General features: G+C 58.7%; 1 protein-coding gene across 2 annotated transcripts in view; it reads left to right on the top strand.

Moving 5' to 3' along the window:
• Positions 1-18,147, top strand: part of LOC128045736 (diacylglycerol kinase delta-like) — a 77,863-nt gene that overhangs the window by 41,262 nt on the left and 18,454 nt on the right. For both annotated transcript variants that reach the window (XM_052638193.1, XM_052638194.1), the window contains 14 exons: positions 5,063-5,167; positions 5,836-5,968; positions 6,740-6,846; positions 7,200-7,325; positions 7,429-7,531; positions 8,185-8,347; positions 9,577-9,685; positions 12,701-12,840; positions 13,559-13,643; positions 14,474-14,568; positions 14,644-14,743; positions 14,823-15,102; positions 16,233-16,379; positions 16,999-17,127. In XM_052638193.1, the coding sequence (XP_052494153.1) occupies positions 5,063-5,167; positions 5,836-5,968; positions 6,740-6,846; positions 7,200-7,325; positions 7,429-7,531; positions 8,185-8,347; positions 9,577-9,685; positions 12,701-12,840; positions 13,559-13,643; positions 14,474-14,568; positions 14,644-14,743; positions 14,823-15,102; positions 16,233-16,379; positions 16,999-17,127 (1,822 nt within the window). The remainder of the gene's footprint in view (positions 1-5,062; positions 5,168-5,835; positions 5,969-6,739; positions 6,847-7,199; positions 7,326-7,428; positions 7,532-8,184; positions 8,348-9,576; positions 9,686-12,700; positions 12,841-13,558; positions 13,644-14,473; positions 14,569-14,643; positions 14,744-14,822; positions 15,103-16,232; positions 16,380-16,998; positions 17,128-18,147) is intronic.

The raw sequence follows: 18,147 nt of genomic DNA on the forward strand, positions 1-18,147 counted from the left end.
CGTGCTTGGCTGCTCAGTCGTGTCTGAGTCTCTGTGACCCCAGGGACTGCAGCCCGCCAGGCTCCTCTGTCCATGGGGTTCTCCAGGCAGGAACACGAGTGGGCGGCCATGCCCTCCTCCAGGGGATCTTCCCGACCCGGGGAGCGAACCCACGTCTCTTATGTCTCCTGTGTTGGCAGAAGGGTTCTTTACCACTAGCGCCACCTGGGAAGCCCCCACAGGAGTTGTTATTTACACCTCAGTGAATGAGACACGTTATCAACCTTGTGAAAAGTATCTTACAATTTTAATTTGCGTTTATCTTAGGAGTGAGGCTGGCCATTTTTCCCGTGTTTGAGGTCTGTCCACTGTTTTAGTAGAGTTCTGCCAGTGTCTCATACTTACTTGCACCTCCCATCTTCTGCCTCCCTCTTGTACATTTAGTTTCCTAAGCACACTGTCCAGGGGTCTGGGTAGCCATGCCATTTTTCTTTTGATTCAGTTATGCAGTTAACTTTATTCCAGGTTTTATACTCTTTTTACCAAAGTGTAGCCTTCACATGGAAAAATGCCCCGATCACAGCATACAGCTTGATCTTCTCTTTTTTCGTTTTGGCCACGCCTCGCAGCATGTGGGGTCTTAGTTCCCCAGCCAGGGGTCAGACTTGTGCCCCTGCAGTGTAAGTGCCGAGTCCTAGCCACTGGACCGCCAGGGAGTTCCCACAGCGTAGAGCTTGGTGAATGTTCCAGATCAAGGAGCAGAAAGTCAGCAGCCCCCAGGGGCTCTCTTTTGTGCCCTTCTCCCCAAGCAGCTAGCGTAGAGCTTGGTGAATGTTCCAGATCAAGGAGCAGAAAGTCAGCAGCCCCCAGGGGCTCTCTTTTGTGCCCTTCTCCCCAAGCAGCTAGCTTCTGACCCTACAGGTTAGTTTTACTTTGAAAGAAAAAGTGCTTTGTGTATGCATGATGAAATGATATGAATGGCATATATGTTTTTGCTGTGTGGCTTCTTTCAGCATTGTAAAGCTGTTACGTTGCGCGGCTGCAGGTGGACTGTTCTTGCTCCGCAGTATTCCATTGTACTAATAGACTGCGGTTTATTTATCCACTTTTCCCAGGCAGGGAGGGCGCCTGGGGTGTGTCCAGGGCAGGCCTGTTATGAGTACAGTGGTGGAGCGGTTACGTATGAGGCCTCCCGCCCCACACCTCACAACAGTGCTAGAACGTGACGGCTACTTTAGTGGCCTCTGTGTTCAGATGAGCACGTGGAGACCCAGGGAGGGGTGGCAGTTGCTCTAAGTCACCCATCTCACAGGGCTTCAGACCAGGGCACGTCCTCAACACCACGGGTCGGGCCCCTTCTGGGTCCCGAGCACATGTAGCCCCGTTGGCTTCCCTGATAGCTCAGCTGGTGAAGACTCCACCTGCAATGCAGGAGACCCCGGTTTGATTCCTGGGTCCGGAAGATCCCCTGGAGCAGGGATAGGCTACCCACTCCTGTATTCTTGGGCTTCCCTGGTGATGCAGATGGTGAAGAAGTCGCCTGCATTGCAGGAGACCTGGGTTTGATCACTGGGTTGGGAAGATCCCCTGGGAGGAGGGCATGGCAACCCACTCCAGTATTCTTGCCTGGAGAATCCCCATGGACAAAGGAGCCTGGCAGGCTACAGTCCATGGGGTCACAAAGAGTCCGACATGACTGAGTGACTAAGCACAGTCCCTTGACAACCATGGCGGGTGGCTTCTGGCATCCCCCCTTTTCCAGAAGAGAAACATTTCCCAAATAGCCGGTGGCCAGGTGGGGTTCTGTCTGAGGCATCTTCAAACATACACAGGAGTTTAAAGGAAAAAAAAGCAGGCTGAGAACCAGATGCTTGGACATTGATCTGTTGATCAAGTCCTAAAATAGAATGGGCATAAAAAAACTCATGTTCTCTTCTGAAAGTTTCATAGTAACTCCTAATATAACCCCTGAGTTATACAAAATAAAGGTATTGTCTTTTTGTAACTGTACTTATTATTCTGCTCGTAAAAAGTGCAAGTATGAAAGCTCACACTGGAGTGAATAATAAGTGTTTGCTGAGGTTTCATAGGCAGATGCTCACTGGTGGAAATTCCGTATGCAGTGACCCCAGGCCATCAGCAGTCAGCAGGCTGCCATGACCTTCCCGGACACCCTGTCCAGAATACCCACCAGCCCCCTTGCACCTGATCCACTTCCTCTTTCACGGCTCTCTCAGTGTCTAACGTTGTTTTCTGGTTTGCCTGTCTCTCCCCCAGTGCAGGTTTGGGCTTGGTAGGCAGTTTGCCTGTCCTGGCCTTGGGAGCCCCCTGCCGTCTAGAGCAGACGCTGGGCTGGCGTCTGCTGGGAGGGGGTACAGGCCGCCCACTGAGCCTCCAGGAGAGAGAGAGGCTCCCACTGCCGGAGGCCAGGAGAGCCTGCTGCTCTGGGCCTCAGTGTGTGTCCTTCCATCTCCCCTGCCCTCTCCCGGGCTGACTTCTTACACCCGCCCGGTCCCTCCGAGGCGTCATCGTGGTTACCCTGGCCGTGAAAGAATGAACAGCGCCGTGCATTTGTGATCCAGTTCTAATTACATCCTGCTGTGCTTAAGCTGTGTAGGTAGTTTATGGAAATCACCGAAGAGATAATGTATAAAATACTGTTTCTAAATGTTTTGAGCCAGAAACACGATCATTTAATAACTTAAGCTGGGTGTTCCTAAATTGGATCTTTCTAATATAAATTAAAGCTCTAACATGGGCAGACATCCAGAAGTTAAATAACAGATTTTATTGGTGAATCCACGAGGAAGCAGCCATTTTCCCAGCCCTGCTGGTGGGAAGGCAAAATGGTACAACCCCCACGGAGGGAAATTTGGCAACAGCAGCAAAATTACACATGCGTTTATTCTTTGTCAGGGTGGTTATACTTCTTGGAATTCATTCCAAGAATACCCCAGCAAAAATATGAAAAGATCCGTGTAAAGGCTATTGGTTGTGGTGCTGATTGAAATCGCAAAGAATTTTCAGTATCATAGACTTAAGTAGGGCTGGTTGAGCAGACTCGGGCATTTCAGTGCGGTGGAGTGCCTGCTCTGCAGCTGGGGAGACAGTCAAGAGTCTGGGGCTGGCACTGAGAAGTGCTGGCCTGGATGCCCGCAGTTGACCTTTGGCAGACAGTGCAAAGGTCAGGGGCACTGATCCTCCGTGCAGCTGGAAATCCACGTGTCATTTATAGTTGACCCTCCTTGACCCTGGTTCTACCCTAGCCAAGGTTCGCACCTGTGGATTCGGCCAGCCGCTGCTCGTGGAGCATTTTCGGTGTTGGGGGAATAAAAAATCTGCCTATGAGTGGAGATTTGCAGTTCAAACCTGTGCTGTTCGTAGGCCAATTGTGATTAAATTAAAAAGGCAGAGTGGACAAACATGTCTCTGGTATGCTACTGTTTTGAAAAGAGAATATTAAATATATACGTGTATTTGCAGAAAATGGGAGGATAAACCATACCTTATTTATTTTTAAGGCTGCCTTTGGGGGAGGGATGGAAGCAGGATGCTGCTGCTGCTGCTAAGTCGCTTCACTTGTGTCCGACTCTGTGCAACCCCATAGATGGCAGCCCACCAGGCTCCCCCGTCCCTGGGATTCTCCAGGCAAGAACACTGGAGTGGGCTGCCATTTCCTTCTCCAATGCATGAAAGTGAAAAGTGGAAGTGAAGTCGCTCAGTCGTGTTTGACTCTTAGCGACCCCATGGACTGCAGCCCACCAGGCTCCTCCGTCCATGGGAGTTTCCAGGCAAGAGCACTGGAGTGGGGTGCCGTTGTCTTCTCTGAAGCAGGATGAGGGGACACACAAAATCTGTGCCTTATTTTGTCAACTCGACTTTGGGACCATGTAGATGTTTTACAGCAATATAAAAAAAGGTGAAAGGGTTTGATTTCTCAAATCTCGATAGACGTTGTCAACATTTCCTCTAAAAGCTGTGCACTCTGTTTGCACTCTGTCTCTCACACCTTTTCCAACAGCTGAATTGGCGTCTTTAACAACCGTGCCAGTCTGTTAGAAATAGAGTGATCTTTTCATTTGTGTTTCCCAGTGACGAGTGATTAAGCATCTTTTCATCCCTTTATTAGCCATTTTGCATCTCTTCAGCGAAATGCAAGTTCATAGCTTTTTTTCTGTTTATTTATGAAGTCTGTATATGTTATAGATTTACTTTTCTTTTGTTGATAGCTATTAGGTTCATGACCTCATTTCCCGTTAAAATTATCAGGCCTGACTGTAGTAGCTGGTGATGTTGTCACATGTTAAAGGGTTTTACAGTAACTTTATTTTTGGCTGTTCTGGGTCTTTGTGGCTACACAGGCTTTTCTCTGGTTGTGGCGAGCGGGGGCTCCTCTCTACTTAGTGTGCAGGCTGCTCTTTGCGATGGCTTCTCTGGTTGCAGAGCGTGGGCTGGAGGGTGCGTGGGCTTCAGGAGCTGTGGCTCCCAGGGTCTAGAGCACAGTCTCAATAGTTGTGGCGCATGGCTTGACTGGTCTGCGGCAGCTGGGGTCTTCCCAGATCAGGGATCGAACTCGAGCCTCCTGCATTGACAGGTGGATTCTTTACCATTGGGAAGTCCCAACAGGCTTTTTCAAAAGGATGTTTATGTATGATATGTTTGAAATGCACAGGAGACTTCCCTAAACTGTTCAAGGGCTGGGTGGTCAGCTCCTGAGCTCGTTGGAGCAATGGAAACTTGGTTTTCTTTTCCTTTGAAAAAAAGATTGCCTGTGGCTGGTTATTGGTCTAAGTAGTAAATAGATGATGGTAAATGTGCACTTATATTGATCTTTGGTGAATATGTATCTAAATTTGATTGTCTTTCTGATTTGAGATTGTTATTGACTTTCAATGACCGAGGATAATCTTTTTATGTTGTGGTCCATTGACTACCTGAACAAAACAGTACTTTCTCATGAAAGAAAAGAAAGGATACAGTGAAAGTTGTGAAACTTTTCAGAACGTTTTGGAAAGTTTCCACAGCTGCCAGCACCTGCTGTTGGCTCGCTGACATGTTGCATGTTTCCTGTCTGTTTCTCTAGGTCATCACTCCATGTAGGAAGCTCATCCTGTGTGCCGATAACAGGAAGGAGATGGAAGACTGGATTGCAGCCCTGAAGACCGTGCAGAGCAGGGAGCACTTTGAGGTGAGAGGAGAGCGTCCCCGTCACCCTCCTACCGTCACCCTCCCCCATCACCCTCCCCCATCACCACTGCCATCACCCTCCCCGTCACCCTCCCCCATCACCCTCCCCCTCCCCCGTCCCCCTCCCCCATCCCCTTTCCCCTGTCCCCTTCCCCCCCGTCGCCACCCCCGTCACCCCCCTTGTCACCCTTCCCCTGTCCCTCTCCCCCCGTCCCCCCCGTCACCCTCCCCCGTCACCCTTCCCCTGTCCCCCTCCCCCCGTCACCCCCCTTGTCACCCTCCCCCGTCACCCTTCCCCTGTCCCCCTCCCCCCGTCGCCCGTCCCCCTCCCCTGTCCCCCTCCCCCCGTCCCCCTTCCCCCATCACCCCCCTTGTCACCCTTCCCCTGTCCCTCTCCCCCGTCACCCTTCCCCCACCCCCCTCCCCCGTCCCCTGCCCCCCCCCCCCCCCCCCCCCCCGAGGGCACAGTCCCGGCGTCCCCCTGCGGGCCTGCCTGGTCTGTGGCTCGCTCTCTCAGATGCTCCTTGAAGGTTAAGGTTCATGGCTCTACTTGTGGGCTGTCAGGTGGTGACCCCGTCTGATTTCTTGTTGAACCTCGTCCAAGTTACCACATTCAGGAAGGTCAGAGGGGTGCCTCACGTTCTCCATCTTTGTCCCCCATCCCTGCAGCCCACCCAGTACAGCATGGACCACTTCTCAGGGACCCACAACTGGTACGCCTGCTCTCACGCAAGGCCCACCTACTGCAATGTGTGCCGTGAGGCCCTGTCTGGGGTCACGTCCCACGGACTGTCCTGTGAAGGTACGGGTGGTGTGTTCACCGCCGGGAGAGGCACCTGGGATCTGACGTGAGACGCCTTCGGGGTCCAAGCGTAGTCCTGCAGTAGGGTAGGCGTCGCGGGACCTGTGTGATGCCGCCCTTGTTTACTGTGCCCATGCAGGAGTCTGGGTAAATGATTTTTTGCAGTGACAGAACAAGGTGAAAAGAAGGGAATTGGTAGCATTGAGACACAAAGAGGAAGCGTGAAGGACGTGGAGGGAAAAGAGGTTTAACCGTCTCACTGCTGCAGTGTAGCTGCAGCCTGCCTGGGGCCATGTCTTCCAGACCAGAGGGCAGGGGCGCAGGGCTCGGGCTGGAGAGGGAGAGGAGAACTGTGGTGCCAGGCCCAGTGCCCACCTGCTGCCTGATTGCAGACGGCTGGTGACATTAAGAAGAGTTTTCACAACTTTTAAAGGTTGAAAAGTACCGAAAGAAGGCAGCTGTAGTGTGACACAGAAAAGTCACGTGACCCTTAAGGGTCAGTGTCTGTGCGTGAAGTGCGGCCACGCGGACCCTCGTGCTGTGGGGGCCCTGAAGCCCGAGCTGCTCACCCTCTGGCCCTGCCCAGGGAGCCTGCTGACCCTGGGCAGGCTGGCTACCTGGTCTCCCCGTGAGTGCTGCGCACGCAGGCTGGTGGCTGTGCTTAGACGGGAACTGAGCGTCCACGCTGCGCCTGCCTTGGCCAGGAGGGCAGGGCAGCTCACCCTGGACCACAGCCATGGCTCCCGGGCTGACACGCTTGTTCTCTCCCAGTGTGCAAGTTCAAGGCCCACAAGCGCTGTGCTGTGCGCGCGACCAGTGACTGCAAGTGGACCACGCTGGCCTCCATCGGGAAGGACATCATCGAGGACGAGGACGGGGTGCGCCCGGGGGACCCTCTGAGGCTCCTCTTGTGCTGGGCTGAGAGGCCCACTGGCTCCCTCCTGGGCGCAGTTCTCTTCCTCCAGGGGAAGGGGGGCAGGGTTCCCTCTGTGTTGGTCCTGGCATCTGGGCGCCCCTGAGCCCTGTCCAGTCCCTGGGAGTTGTGGGTGCCTGGCGGGGGGAGCAGAGGTTTGGGTAGCCTCTGCAGACTGCACCTCACCTCCATGTGGGGAAGAATGATGCGGCTGAGGCCATTTCGGAGCACTGTTGCCAAGGAGGAAGCTTGGCCCGTGTGGAGGTTGTGGGGCACCCTGGCGCCCCCCCTCAGCGCGTGTCTCTGTGTGGCTCACAGATCGCCATGCCTCACCAGTGGCTGGAGGGGAACCTGCCCGTGAGCGCCAAGTGTACAGTGTGTGACAAGACGTGCGGCAGCGTGCTGCGCCTTCAGGACTGGCGCTGCCTCTGGTGCAAGGCCATGGTGAGCATGCCCGCCCATGGGGACGCCCGCCGCTGCGGAGCCGCGCAGGGTCCTGGGGGCGGGGGGCCGGCGCCCCCCTGTGACGAGCAGGCGTGCGTTGCAGGTGCACACTGCGTGTAAAGACTCCCTGCTGACCAAGTGCCCGCTGGGCCTGTGCAAAGTGTCGGTCATCCCGCCCACCGCGCTCAACAGCATCGACTCCGATGGTGGGTACAGTGCTCTCCTCTCTCAGCCGTTTCCTTGGATTGCCTTCTCCGGGCCCTCTTCTCCCCGGCTCTGGAATTGGTTATGTTGGTGATGTTGAAATGTGGTCGGACAGAGGTCAGACCCAGCCGCTGTCGGGGGAGGTGGTGGTGAGCAGGGTCCTGATGGCAGGCTGCTGGGTACCTTGGACTCATGGCCCAGATTCCTTATCCAGACGTGGCGGGTCCGTTGGCTACTGAGTAGGCACTGAGTGTGAGGCCCTCCTCCGTCTTGGCGTGGGCCGCCCATCAGCTGGTCTCCGTCTAGTACCGTGCTCTCCCACCCGCACCGCCTGTCCGGGTGGTCCGTGATGGTCCGTAGTAACGTGTGCTGGTGGGAGCGTGTCACGTGTCTCAGGAAGTCAGCCTGCTAGGTTGAGAGCCGCATCTGGCATTTCGAGTCCTGTAGAGGTGAGGCCGGCCGCGTGGAGGCCAGCTCCACTGTATGCAGGGGGGATGATGTGGAAACCTGTGGATTAATCTCTTGCTGGTTTCCCGGGCGTGTACGTGCAAGTTCTGTGTCCCATGGGGTGTCTGCTTGGCACGCGATTGAGAGCGCCTTGGTGTCTTCTGTGGCTCTGAGGTCTGCTTCTGTCCTTTTCCCTCCTCACACTCAGGCTTCTGGAAGGCCACGTGTCCTCCGTCCTGCACGAGTCCGTTGTTGGTCTTTGTCAATTCAAAGAGTGGGGACAACCAGGGGGTGAAGTTCCTGCGAAGATTCAAGCAGCTGCTGAACCCTGCCCAGGTCTTTGACCTCATGAATGGAGGACCACACCTTGGGTAGGAAGCCTGTAAAATATATCTTTATTGGAGTTTAAAAACTGTGTGAAGATAACGTATGCTTGTTTAAAGATTCAAAGATACAGGAAATTTTAAATAGAAACTAAAACTTACCCTTCCCAAATCCTGGGCAGAGGTGCCTACTCTGAAGGGTTCATAGTTACATGTCCTTCCAGCTTTCCAGGGCATGTGTGCGCCCCCGGCAGGTGTGGCCTCTGTTCCCTGCCATTGTGCGGCATTTTGTACGGTGTCAGCCGGCAGCAGTGTGTATGTGTTCTGACGTCAGGTATTACAGGTCAGCCTCATTCATTCGAATGACTGCTTAGTATTGAGGGCTTCCCTGCTGGCTCAGATGGTAAAGAATCCGCCTGCAATGCAGGAGACCTGGGTTCGATCCCTGGGTCGGGAAGATCTCCTGGAGGAGGACATGGCTGCCCACTCCAGTATTCTTGCCTGGGAATCCCATGGACAGAAGAGCCTGGCGGGCTATGGTCCAGGGGGTCTTGTTTTGGGAAGATGGCGCCAGCAGCAGGAGCAGAGGTGTCTTGAAGGAGCTCTGAGTCCCCTGGGGCATTCCAGGAGAAGCCCCCGTGGCCTGATCTGAGGAGGGCAGTGCATGGCCCGGCCCTGGGCGGTGGTGGTGCTGCCTTTCTCTGAGGAGAGAGACGTGGGTTGGGAGGTGCCCATGTGATGCTGAAGTGGTAGTTCTGGTGGACAAGTGTGGTCTTTCAGGAGAGCCGAGGGGTCAGCATTAGGGCCATTTGGGGCCATCAGCCTCTGTGTGGTCCCTGAAGCCGGAATGCGGTTAAGGCCACCCAGCGAGAGGCTGGGGAATGAGCACAAGGGCATGGGGTCCTGGGAGGGGTGCTGCCAGCGAGAAGCAGGGGGACCTAGAGGGGCATCGGGAGGGGACGGAGCTGGAGTTAGAGGGGCGCAGGGTGGGCCAGGGGACAGGTCACGCACGTGTGGGCAGCGTGCTGCAGCCTGGGGCTCCTGAGTGACATGGGGGTGCCGGCTGAGAGGGGCGGGGGTGAGGCAGGCAGGCCTTCACTCTCAGTGCCTGTGGCCCCCAGTGGGTGCAGCGTGAGCGCAGTGGGGCTCTGATCCCCCGCAGGCTGTTTTAGGGTCAGCTGCGAGGAGCAGCGGAGGGCACCCGGCCCAGGACTGACTGGCTGTCGTCTGTCCCTTAGAACGGACCTCACGCTCTTGTCCTTCTGTTTCCTCGGCAGCTTGCGTTTGTTCCAGAAGTTTGACACGTTCCGGATTCTGGTCTGTGGTGGAGATGGCAGTGTGGGTTGGGTCCTCTCTGAAATTGACAGCCTCAACCTTCACAAACAGGTACTGGGTGTGGAGGGCCCGGCCCCAGGGGAGAGCGAAGCCACGTGACAGAGGCTGGGTCTCCTCGGGTGATGCTACCCGCCCCCGGGGTGGTCTTGGAGGGGGGGCAGGGAAGCCTGATGGCGTTGTGGGGACCCAGGGCCGGACACAGGGAACACTCCGGTGCAGGAAGCTCCCAGGTGCGGGCCGATCCGGGTGTGGCTCTTTGTTGGGTAGTGATGGCATCTGCTCAATGCCTCTTGCTGGTGAGCCGGCTGGGGTCAGAATACTTGGAGTTCAGGTCAGAGTTAGGGCTGTGTTTTAAGTGTTGATTGATTTTCTACGCCGGCTCCCTCCCCCCCTCCCCCTCCCAATAATTAACCACTGCTAGCATTTCAGTAGAGCTTCTCAGGTGACCCAGGTGGTAAAGAACCCACCTGCCAATGCAGGAGACATAGGTTCGATCCCTGGGTCAGGAAGACCCCCTTCTGGAAGAAATGGCAGCCCTCTCCAGTATCCCTGCCTGGAGAATCCTGTGGACAGAGGAGCCTGGCGGGCTGCAGTCTGTGGGGTCACAGAGGGTTGGACAGGGCTGAGCACGCGCGCACGCTCACACGGCATCTTGGTCCCTGTCCTTCAGGCCTCACTGTGAAAATGTGTGCAGCACAGCGTGCGATGGGCTCTAAATGGACTCACAGCACCCGCGCCGTGTATCACGCAGGAGTGCTGTGTGCTTTAAATCACCACACTCCCAGCACCTCTGGCCCCAGTAAATGGAGGGCTGTGGTGGTTTTCCGCGGCCAGCTAAGGTGGGCGGCTGTGCCAGTTTGGGGCTAGTTCATCTCCCCGCCCTTATGGACACTTAGGTTGCTTCCTAAAGACCATGCTGGTAAAAACCACGTGTGCCCAATTATGTTCTTTTCTGAAGAGCACCCAAATTGAAATTTCGGTGATACTGCCAGACTGTTCTGCATCACAGCTGTCCCAGTGTAGGCTCCTGTCACTCATAAAACTTCCCATGTGCTGGCATTGTGCATCTTACAGCTCTTGCCCCAACTTAGTAGACTAAAAAATGGAATGTTTCATTTTTATTTCCTCATACTGGTGAAGTGAAACCTATCCTCAATTAATTATGAATTTTGAAATGAATCATCTCATGTTTTTTTAATCTACACTAGTTTTCTGTTGGGGTATTTATTTGCCTTTAAAAAAATTGATTTCTGAGGATTATTGTACTGGGGATGTGAACTTCTGGTTGGCCGCGTTTTCCCTTGTTTGTCACTTGTCTTTTACTGTGTTGGCGGTCTTCATAAGTGGGCTGGAGCTTTTGCTGCCCGTGTTTAGCCCCCGGAATGATGTTAGAGAGGGGACGGCTGGTGTCCGAGTCACTGCTCAGCTCCGGGGAGGCCCGCCGCTTAGGAGAGCGAATACTGCCCTCTGGTGGTGACGTTCGAGCAGTACGCCTAGGTCCAATTTTAAGGCTCCTTCCCTTCCGGGATTGTAACTGAGCTTTACTATCACGTCGGGAAGGTAGGGTCTCACGCATCCGGCTGAGTTCAGAGTGCGTTTTTCTCCCTGGGCTTCTCTGTGGCCCTTGGCCGTCGGGTCACTCCCGACCCCCTTGGTGCTCCTCGCCTTCTGGCCAACCCTCCCGTCCCCGCTCCGGATGCCAGGCCCCACCTCGTTCTCCACACGCTCAGCACCCAAAGAAGCCAGTGACTCTTAGCTGAGCCCCAGAGCCATGTCCCCGGCTGCCCCGGCCCTCCCTGGCTGCCTCTGGTGCCTCAAAGCTGGCATTCCCAGCCCTGCCCGCCCCCTTCCATCCCTTTTCTTCGGAGTCTGAACATTCACTTGCCCGCCATCGGAGCTGGAGATCCAGCAGGGGTCTTGGACCCTCCCTCGTTGTCTCCGGTTCTCCTGTTGCCCCGCAGCGCCCAGCACCGCCGAGTGTGCTGCCGCAGTGTCGTCCTGGCCCCCGGTGCCATCTGCCCACTGCTTTTGGGGGCCTTCTCCCGGGCAGCTCCGCTCAGGCCGTGCCTGAGCCTCTCACGTCCGCCCCATTGACCCCCCCCCCTACAACGCCCCCAGCCCTGAGACCCTCGCTTGGGCTGCTCTGCTCCTGGCTTCGGTTAAGGTCCAGACTCGTCTTGTGATGCAGCAGCCCCAGCTGGGCGCCTTCTTCCTCCTCTGAGTCTCTGACTTCCTCTGTCTGTGCTGCCCCCTTTTCGGAGCTCTGGTTTGGCAGGGAGGGGGTGGTCTCCGTTCCCAGACCCCTGGGCCTGGACTCTGTGGGGCTGTCTCTGTGCTGCCTGCCCTTTCCTTTGAGGCTCCCCAAGCTGGCTCTGTCTGCCCGGGGCTGGGCATCCTTGGCCTCACCTGCTGTGGCCAGCGTGCTGTCCCTGGCAGGGTGCAGGGCGTCCGTTGTGGCCGGGGCAGGTGACCTCAGGCTGTGTCGTGCGTAGGGAGGACCGGTGACCCTCCCCACATGCGTGTCGTGCTTGGCGGTTGAAGACTGTCAGGCACCCTGTGTCTCAGGAGCCTCCTGAGCCCTGAGCTGGTGAGGGGGGTTTGTGCAGGAGGCTCTGGGTGGGAACTCCAGGTGGACGGCAGGGCCCGAGCTGGCGGGGGTGGGGGGGGGCCCGGGGAGTGGCAGGCGAGGGGCTGTAGGCTGAGTGGTAGTGGTGGTGGTTTGAGGGCCACAGTGGACGTCCTGGCGCCTGTCTGGACGGGACTTACAGTCATGTCAGGGGCAAGGAGGTGAGCTCGGCGCTGGGGACATGCTGTTGTGGGTGGAGAGCAGGCGAGGGATCACCCCCCGCTTCTTGGGGGCTCAGGTATCGCCACTCGGGGCAGGACTGTGGTCATCGCTGTGAAGGTGGGAGGTGACAGAGGGCTGACGGTCAGGTGTGTCAGCAGGCGGGGGGCGGAGCTTTCTGTCAGGTTGGGGAGACCCTCTGGCTGCCGCCGTCTGAGCTCAGCCCTCACACGCTCGCTGGACGGGGCCCGCTGACGCCGTGTCCTCCCACCCTGTTGCAGTGCCAGCTCGGGGTGCTGCCGCTCGGCACAGGGAACGACTTGGCTCGCGTGCTGGGCTGGGGCTCGGCCTGCGATGACGACACCCAGCTCCCGCAGATCCTGGAGAAGCTAGAGAGAGCCAGCACCAAGATGCTGGACAGGTGAGTGCGCCGCACGCGGCCTCTCAGCCTGCTGTTCTCAGCTGGGGCCCTGGGAAACCGCAAGCGCTGATGAGCAGAAGGGGTTGGGACTGTGCCCTCAGGTGGCCAGGTCTCACCAGCCAGGCCTGGTCGTCTGGCCCTCAGAGCAGGAGGCGGCCCTGCCCCCTGCGGCCACTGCAGCCTCGCCTGTCACCCATCCTCCTCGTCACGGAGTTGAGCTGTCCCGTGTTCCCAGAAGCATTGGAGTTTGGGGTTACTGCCCTCCACGTGTTTAGAAGCTTGGGCATCCTTCCCGAGCAAGCTGCTCTGAGCACCGAACTCCCGTGTGAACCCCCGGACCACAGCCCATGGGACTTGAGGAGATGGCCCATTCTTTCAGAGGGTCCCGCACTGCTGTGAGCAGGCGTGGTATCAAACGCGCTTGGCTACCTCTGCTGTTCTGCCCCCCGCCTCCGGAGGCTGTGAAACGCCCAGAGCCCTGAGCCAGCTGCCTGCCGAGCGGCTCAGCTGTGCAGAGGGGACGCCCACCCAGCGGGTTGTGACATTTGTTCTCAGCCAAGTGAGGAGCCAGCTTGGGGCCTGGGGGGGGCCGGGTCGATACAGGCTGACAGACACAGTTAAGTTGTCATAGGATCTCGTCCCCTCTGCCGGCTGTGAGACGGGGAGGTGGGGAGGCCTGGGGCTGGAGCCGACTGGCTGAGCCCCTGTGTGTGTGCAGGTGGAGCGTCATGGCCTACGAGACCAAACTGCCCCGGCCGGTCTCCTCCTCCACCGTCACTGAAGACCTGAGCGAGGGCTCCGAGGTATCGCCATGCGCTCACCCTGGCCCCTCCCTGCCTTGCCTCCCCCGCCAGAAATGCCCTGCTCCAGGTCAGCCCCTTGCCGGCGCAGGGCCCCCTGAGGTGGGGCCGGGTCCCGTGGACTCTGCCCCGTAGGACTCGGGGTCTTCCCGCCAGCGCTCTGCCCACCCAGGCCCCTCCTCCGTGTCCTGCCCTTGCAGTCAGTCTGTGCTAGTTCGGTGCTGATCGCTCCTTTCACTTTGTGGTGGGTTTCGGGAGTTAGAAGTTCCCTCAGGGCCCAGACTCTGCTGAGACTGGGCAGCTCAGGTGCACAGCTGTGCTCGGGCCTCCAAGCGAGCCCCTGGCCGAGCAGGCAGAGGGGCTGTGCCAAGGGCTGTCTGCCCGCCCCGAGGGTCAGGGGAGGCCAACCCTGGTCTCCCAGCCACACCTGCCTGGGCTGCCAGGACCTGTCCTGCGAGCAGAGAACGTACAGTTAAGAGCAGGCGCGTTCGTGGGCAAACCCTAAAGGTCGACCCTCTGGCCGATAGTAAAGGGCTTGACACGCACGGGGAGAGCCCCCGCTTTTGCAGGCAGGGGTGGGAGGTGAGGAGGATGATTGACATCCAGGGATGACGGGGGCCTGGGCCAGGGTCCCACCCGACAGAAACGTGGGGAGCCTCGGCTACAGGCCCGCGCCTCTCGGGAGGAGCCGGGGTGCAGGAGTGCAGCCCGGAGCAGTCTGTTAGGATCCTCGGTCTGTCAGCTGTGTGTGAAGGGAGGCGGGCTGGGCCGCGGGCAGGGGTGGCGCTCCTGGCCCGAGGGTGACGGCTGCCCGCCCCCCGGGCCGAGTGCAGGTGCGGCAGATTCTCTTCTATGAAGACTCGGTCGCGGCTCACCTCTCCAAGATCCTGACCTCCGACCAGCACTCCGTGGTGATCTCGTCAGCCAAGTGAGCGCCTGGCAGCCTGGGGCGCCGGGGGTCCCCGTGGGACGGCCCCTCTGAAGCCTCCATCTCCTCCCGCAGAGTGCTCTGTGAGACTGTGAAGGACTTCGTGGCACGGGTCGGGAAGGCCTACGAGAAGACCACCGAGAGCTCAGAGGAGTCGGAGGTCATGGCCAAGAAGGTGGGTCCCAGGCCCCCGGGGGCGGGGGCCGTCGGAGTTGGGCGGCACACCTCCACTCCTGCCTCCGTTCCCCGCCCAGTGCTCCGTCCTCAAGGAGAAGCTGGACTCCCTGCTCAAGACCCTGGATGACGAGTCGCAGGCCTCGTCCTCCCTGCCCACGCCGCCCCCCACCATCGCCGAGGAGGCAGAGGACGGGGACGGGGCGGGCGGCGGCTGCGGCTCCGGCTCCACGGGGGCCCGCGCTGTGGGCTCGGCCTGCCCCGCCCGGCCCCAGATATTCCGGCCTCGTGAGCAGCTCATGCTGAGGGCCAACAGCCTGAAGAAGGCCATCCGCCAGATCATAGAGCACACAGAGAAAGGTAGCGGGCGTGGGCCCCGGCCTGGGGGCGGGGGCGGGCACTCCTGGTGAGGGGCGGGGCCCGCCACGTAGGCCAGAGCCGCTCCCGACCGCCTGACGCGGGTCCGCACCCCTTCCTCGGGGCCTGTGCCCGAGAGAGAGACCCTGAGTGGACGCCGGCGCCTCGGGGGCACTCCCGGCTGGTGGAAGGCCCTCCACAGTGCCTGGTGTCAGGGGCTCCACTCCCTGTGAGGGCCTCGCCTGTGGTCACTCTCCAGACCTTGGCCTTGTCCAGTGAGAGGGGGGCTGTCCCCGGGGCTTGGGGTCTGTGTCCAGGAGGGAAGGGACCCAGGCCAGAGGTGGTGGATGAAGCCATAGGATGGAAGGAGAGGCTGAGACGGGGCTCGAGGGTGGGTGAGCCGGGGCGGTGGTCAGAAAGGCAGGGGCGCGTGTGTGTCGTGCTGTCCGAGGCAGGCACGGGCCTCGGGTGAGGGGCCCGGGGCCTGGACAGGCAGTAGGCCCTGGTGTCCAGGCTGCGCTGCTGACTACCCGCGACTGGCTGGTGCAGGGAGAGACACACCTGCCCAGGATTAGAGGCTCACATGGTGCCTCGCTCCTTTTCTCTGACTGCGTTTGCTAAGCTTCAAAGAGAAGGCTGTAAAACCACCTTGACCTGTAAACCTCACCCTGACCCAGAGGTCCCTCCCAGCAAGTTTTTCCCTGTCCTCTGTCTGTCTCTCCTCTCATCACCCTTGGAAACTATCTCGTGCCTTTTCCGCTCTCGTTAGACCCATCTCACTGAGCAGAGCAACCTGCTTCTTGCAGTGAGACTAGTGAGGTCATGACCTCGCTCCCTGCTCCGGCCTGGGCACGGCTCCCTCCTCTCGGCCCCTCCAGGCTGCACAGACCTTCACTTGTCACTCTCTCCCCACCCCCGTCTCTTCCAGCCTTGGCCCACCTCCCCAGCCTGTTGGCACGAGTGCCCAGGTGCCCCCGTGTGCCAGGGCCGGGGAGACAGAGGGTCGGGTCAGAGCTTCGGGCCTGAGCCTTCGGCCGAGACGAGGGTGAGGGCGGTGAGGCCAGTCCGTGTGCTGCCTGGTGGTGGCTGTGGGTCAGCTTCCACATGCTCAGCTGCCACCTTGCCTTGCGCAGCTGTGGACGAGCAGAACGCCCAAACCCAGGAGCAGGAGGGCTTCATCCTTGGCCTCTCCGATTCGGATAAGAAGGACCTGAAGTCGGACGACAGAGCAGGCCACAGCGAGGGCCACAGCACCTCTAAGGGCCGGAGCCTCCGCAGAGGTACAGGGCCCTCTCGCTTCGGGATGCTCGGAAGCGTGAGGGGCTTTCTCGTGGTTGCTGTGGCCGTGTGGAGGTGTGAAGAGTCTCGTACTGGCCGCCTGTTTGGCGAACTACCTGATGTGTGCGGCTTACCTGCTGCAGGCCCGGCTGGATCCTGAGCCGGGAGGGGCCTTGCTGCTGGGGCCCATGCTTCCCCCCGAACCTCCCTGCACCTCTGGCCTAGCAGGTCCTAACTGAGGGCTTGGGGCCTCCAGGCGGCAGCCGGCCACACAGACTGCCCTCTGGGGACCCTTAGCCACCTGGAACAGCCCCGCCTCTGTGGCCCCCCAATGCACAGCCTTATGAGCTGCCGGGAGAGCCTGCCCCGGAGTTTCCTCACCCCCATTCCCATGCGGAACTGCCCTCTGCCCAGGCCCAAACCCCGGCCTGACCGTGGTTGGGGCCGGCCCCTCTGCCCCCACTGGGGCCCATGTCTGGGGGGCGTCCGAGCCCTGTGGCCTCTCTCCTTGGCTTACCGCTGCGTGTGGCTGCTGCTCACCTGGCTTGGCCTGTCCCTGAGCCCCCTCCCTGACAAAGCCTGCTGGAAGCTCAGTGGCCTGTCTTCTGTCCTGTCTGACAGTGTCCAAGTCCCCCTGCGAGAAGCTGATAAGCAAAGGGAGCTTGTCGCCAGGTGGTTCTGCGTCTCTGCCTCCGCAGTCGGGAAGCCGGGATGGCCTGCCAGCGCTGAACACGAAGATCTTATTCCCGAGTGAGTGTCCCCCGGGTGGGCCAGGCTCCCCAGCCCCTCAGAGCGGCCCACGTGTCTGGGGGGCAGGGGGCCACAGGCTGGGTGCTAGCCTGCCAGCAGCTGTTGCACTGCCTGGCGTGGGTCTGTGGGCTCAGCGAGACCAGGTCCCTGCACTCCAGGAGTTCACAAGTCTGTGGGCAGGACAGGTAGAGTTCAGGGTTCTGTCGCGGCTCTGTGAAAAGTGCCCTGGTGTATTACACAGGGCAGACGGCTCCCAGGTCGCTGCCTAGAGTCCCAGGCAGAAGTTGTTGAGGAGGTGATGCCTGAGCTGGGTGCTGAAGGATAAATAGGAGCTGGGCTGAGTGAAAAGGGAGTGCCGGCATGGGGTGGTGGAGAGCCAGTGGTCACCCCGTTGTTCCCAGCTTGACCCACAGCTGGCCACCAGAAGGGTCGGGCTGCCCCTGCCTGCACTGAGCCCACACTCGCATCGTCACATCGGGGCAGCCCCTGCTGGTGCTTCTCGGGGCGGGGGAACACTGTGTGTTCTCAGTACGGAGGAGTGATCCGAGGGGTTGAAAGCGTTGGGAGGACTCCCGTAACTCACTTCCAGTAGCTTTCTGGGCCTCCTGGGCCAGGCTGAGCACACGCTGCTCATATAAGTGGTTTTGCAGTTTTTAGGTGAGTCAGTTCAGTTCAGTTCAGTCACTCAGTCGTGTCCGACTCTTTGCGACCCCATGAATCACAGCATGCCAGGCCTCCCTGTCCATCACCATCTCCTGGAGTTCACCCAGACTCACGTCCATCGAGTCTGTGATGCCATCCAGCTATCTCATCCTCTGTCGTCCCCTTCTCCTCCTGCCCCCAATCCCTCCCAGCATCAGAGTTTTTTCCAATGAGTCAACTCTTCTCATGAGGTGGCCAAAGTACTGGAGTTTCAGCTTCAGCATCATTCCCTCCAAAGAAATCCCAGGGCTGATCTCCTTCAGAATGGACTGGTTGGATCTCCTTGCAGTCCAAGGGACTCTCAAGAGTCTTCTCCAA

The sequence above is a fragment of the Budorcas taxicolor genome, chromosome 3, assembly GCF_023091745.1.
Source record: "Budorcas taxicolor isolate Tak-1 chromosome 3, Takin1.1, whole genome shotgun sequence".
Lineage (NCBI taxonomy): Eukaryota > Metazoa > Chordata > Mammalia > Artiodactyla > Bovidae > Budorcas > Budorcas taxicolor.